The 4,151-nt window shown below is 44.8% G+C and overlaps 1 protein-coding gene across 1 annotated transcript; it reads right to left on the reverse strand.

The window, feature by feature from the left end:
- Window positions 458-3,740, reverse strand: LOC8069462. The gene is made up of 2 exons (XM_002447576.2): window positions 3,386-3,740; window positions 458-2,260 (listed from the first exon to the last, which is right to left on the reverse strand). Exon 2 carries the CDS (start codon window positions 2,159-2,161, stop codon window positions 977-979), a length of 1,185 nt encoding a protein of 394 aa, XP_002447621.1. The 5' UTR covers window positions 2,162-2,260; window positions 3,386-3,740; the 3' UTR covers window positions 458-976.

The raw sequence follows: 4,151 nt of genomic DNA on the forward strand, positions 1-4,151 counted from the left end.
TACTAGTATGTGCTGGTCTCAAGCACTAGGAATGAACAAGGTCTGTATGTGCTGCACTAGTATCTACAACTCTAGCTTACACAACGCCTTTGTGGCACCTAAAATGTGCATATGGCGTCGCCTAGGCGTCCGCCATAAGTGCTTAGGCGTTGTGAAGGGGGTAGGGCGCCGCACGTTGCCACAACGCCTCAAAAACCATGGTAAAATATAAAACTCAAGGGAAAGAATAAAGTGTATTTGATACCATAGTACTGCTTTGTCTCAGCGACAGCAGATGACTACATGGAAATCGTGTGCCAAGTACCCCAATACGAACAGTGGAGTGTTATTGGCATGATTGGGGCCAAGAGGTCAACAGAAGTTACTATCTTACAAAAAGGTGTTTCCACTGTTTGTCTTTGAGAAATAACTCTTATATCTTAATAGTTGGGCAAGACTAGTGTCAGTTTAGTCCTTGTTTCCACCAGTTCAGATGAAAATATACTCATACATCAACACTACAAGTGTTCTCAACATATGCCTTATAAATAGTTTCTATTTCTTGTAACATTGAAACAAAATTGAGTGCAAATAAATAACTAGCAACAGCTGTATCTATGCTACAAATGTAAAAAGTTGAAATGCACAAGCACATATTAGTTGTGATAAACTTACAGATCAAATCTGTGATATGGCTCCTCAATTTGTTTGGAGTCCAGCAACATAGTTATCTCTGAAGCACTTTTGCCATAGTGGTCCTTAGGTGCACGAAATGAATGAGTTCATACTGCACCCAGCAGATATGCAGATATTTGTTTATTCTGGAAGATTGCACCGCAGATGAGATGAAAAACAATCAGGGTACTGCAGAGAATGCACCTGCCTTCACCACCACCCATCAGTAAAATTTTAGCCTGATTACAACAGCCATGAAACAAGACAGACCATCAATATCATAGGATCTTGTGACAAGATGAACACAACTAGCTCCATCCTACTAGTCATATGAATTGATCTTTTCAAGTAGCAGTGATGCATTAATCCCAAGCAAACAAGGGTTTAACTCTATTACTGTCTTTAAGTCCTGCATGGAGATGGAATTTGTCTCAGGAGGTATAATAGAACTCTGTCCAGAAACATGGGTATGTACTGATACACCATTTATTAGCTTTCGGCACAGCTGCTGCTTCAATGCCTCATGTCTTAGTTTGCCATGTTGAGACCTTGATCTAACTAATTCAACACAAGATCCAATCAACTGCTTCACGAAAACATCAATGCCATTATTCAACAAATTGGCACACTCTATCGAGACCCCTTCCAACCCAGACGTCCCTGCCATTTTGTCCATCCTCTTCTTCACTGACAAAGTCTCACAGAGTTCACCAACTTCAATACAAGTGTCAGAGGTATCCTTTGAACTCACAGAAGCAAGGGGTAAAGGTATTTGGGCCACACCAAAACTGCCAGGACGTAACTGAATGCCAAGTGGTGCTTCCACTGGACCTTGGGATTGGTGTATAATTTCTTGTCCCAGGTTTTCTCTTGAAGCCTTAGCAGACCCATTGCTGTACAGAGAATTATGTAACCTGAATGGTTCCTTCTCCACACGCGGTCGCTTAATAAGTGGCTCCAAATGTTCACTTTTTTGAAATTGTGTACATCTCTTCAGATCACTCAAAGGATGAACACCATTCTCCAGCATAATAGTCTCACAATGATCCAGTGACGACTTTTGGGTTAGTACATTTTCCTTTTTGCTTAATGGTTTGTTCTCTTTGACATTTAGGTTCAACATGCCACCATTGTCCCAGACAGGAGGAACAATTGCATGGCCAGAAGTGGTGGCACCTCTGACCAGCTTAGGATCATTAATTACAGGTGGGCCACAAGCTCGACTGGCATTATGTAGAATGGAACGGATAAGGTGGTTGTGCAATGGGAGGTTTTCACGGCCAAGTACCACAAGACAGAGCTTCTCGAATTCATTCTTGCTCAGTCTAGAAGATAAGAACCTTTCCAGGTGCTGAAAGTATTTCCTTGCTCGTTCAGGCCCAATCCTCTTAAAAATCTTGGACTTGATCTCACGAACATCAATACGAGTACTCTGACCTACTGCAGGAGATGGTAATGGTTGAAGGCTTGGTGTGGGTTGTACTGATGGTGGTGTAGAGGACGGCATTTCTCAGGAAAGGAATTCCATATATCTACAACTGAACTGCAAAATAGAATACTAGAAGAACTCTGAATCTGATACTACACTGCCAATCGTGGAAAATCACTGCAATGACAAATATCTCAATCAAAAACATGTAACAAGTGTAAAGTAACAACATAAGCATGGAAAAACATGCTGCCAGTAGACAATGGCAGTTAATCAGTATCTCCAACAATAGAATACTAAAGATGTGCTTGGACTGTGGGATAAAAAAAAACTTTAACGAAAGCAATCATAAATTAGGATTAGTCTACCCCATATGTCATGCATAAACCAAAGATGCGTTAGCGCATAATGATACAAACTCTTGCAATCCAATACAGCCAACATAGCTTGAACAAATGTAGGAATGGAAAAAAATCTCATATTGAAAATGAACCGCAAACAAAGGAACTCGCATTACTAATTCCATTAAAAATGGCATGTTCAGGTCAACTCTAAACTAAGAGAAGAGCAATTCTGAACCTGAAACTAAACAGAACAGAACAAAATAAAATACCTTTATTCACAACAGCACAAAATTTAAATTCATGTTTTCTGGGCTAAAGAACTAACTGCATAACAAAGAACACTCCAATCCAGAGTCTACAAACTAAAAAAATCTGTGAGCACCTGCTGCCAGAAGCAAGCTTCAATAAGCCTGATCCTGTAAAATCATCTTACTTCAAAGGACAAAAACATCTCCAAATATCCATCAAACAGAGAACCCAAATCACAAGCTCCAGAGTGACCAAATTTTGGACAGATACTGAGTTCAGATCATATATTTAGTTCCACAAACCCAAGGTTTGCTGATCAAATCCACAACACCTCAATCAAAGAGACCATACAGCTAGGGTTTCGCACGAAATTCAAACTTTCAAGCTCGAACCCATGCACTTAGCAAGACGACATCGACCAACAAGCTTACACGGCAATACCAAACCCTGACATGACACGGGTGTAGAGCTCAAACTCCCCAATCCCCAGCTCGCCTTCTCTGATCCAATCAGAGTCACCCCAATTCCGACCCTAAAGCGAAGTTTTCGCACCCGAATTCTAGCTCCCCGGCGCCCAAATAGTGAGTCCGAGGCCACCCTGTCAAGTGGCGCGGCCGCCATTGGCCGCCGGTCCGCCATTGCCGGCCGCGGCCGCGCCGCGTGGGGTTGGATCGAGGCGGGGGATTGGAACGGGGCGCAGAGCTCTCACCTTTGCTTCTGCTGCGCGCGCGCAGGCGCGGGCGAGGCCGTGGGTGGCAGGAGCGATCGGGAGCTCCTCTCGTCGGGCTGCAGGAGCTGTCGCCGCGATGTCGCCGAGGTTTGCTCTCACGGAAGGCTTCGTTTGCAGGAGGGGACAAGGCCTGGGGTGCTTTGCGACGGCGCCCGGCGCCGGCGGCTGCTGGCCTGATGCTGCGACGGAGGAGGTGGTGGTGCCTGTGCGAGGTTGCTAGCTGCTGTTGGGTTGGGCTTCGTGTTGGTGCTGCGGCCGTTCTCCGTTCCGTCTCGGTCTCGATGTTGTTGTACTTGGCTCTGACTCCCCCCTCCCTGGCTCCCTTCTTCCTCACTTGCTGGCTGCAGTCTCCTTTCACGGTTTTTTTTTTCTGTCGTTTTAAATTTTTTTTTGTCAGTCATTTTGGTTTTGCTAGATTTAATACTTGTCGACTAGGCACAGCAAATGAATTCTATAGGAGCAACTTCAGCCGAAGCACCCAAATCAAGGCCCCTACTTTTAATTTGGGTGCTCATCCTTATTTTTCTAGGTCCAAGAAATTGATTCTATTCCAACCACACTGGTCAAATAAAGCCCCTAAACTCATACTAGCAGACTATGACCAGAGGGACCCACACGTCATTGAGATAGCCTTTCTTCCAAATCTTTCACACGCTTATCCGCGGCGGAGGGAGCTTGCGGCAAGCCACGGGTGGCCACGCTCGAGACTCGCCCGACCGAGGCGGGTGCTCCAGCGCTGGATCTC

The sequence above is a fragment of the Sorghum bicolor genome, chromosome 6, assembly GCF_000003195.3.
Source record: "Sorghum bicolor cultivar BTx623 chromosome 6, Sorghum_bicolor_NCBIv3, whole genome shotgun sequence".
Lineage (NCBI taxonomy): Eukaryota > Viridiplantae > Streptophyta > Magnoliopsida > Poales > Poaceae > Sorghum > Sorghum bicolor.

Coding starts and splice junctions, on each gene's coding strand:
- LOC8069462 (XM_002447576.2), bottom strand. CDS start 2,161: ATGCCGTCCTCTACACCACCATCAGTACAACCCACACCAAGCCTTCAA.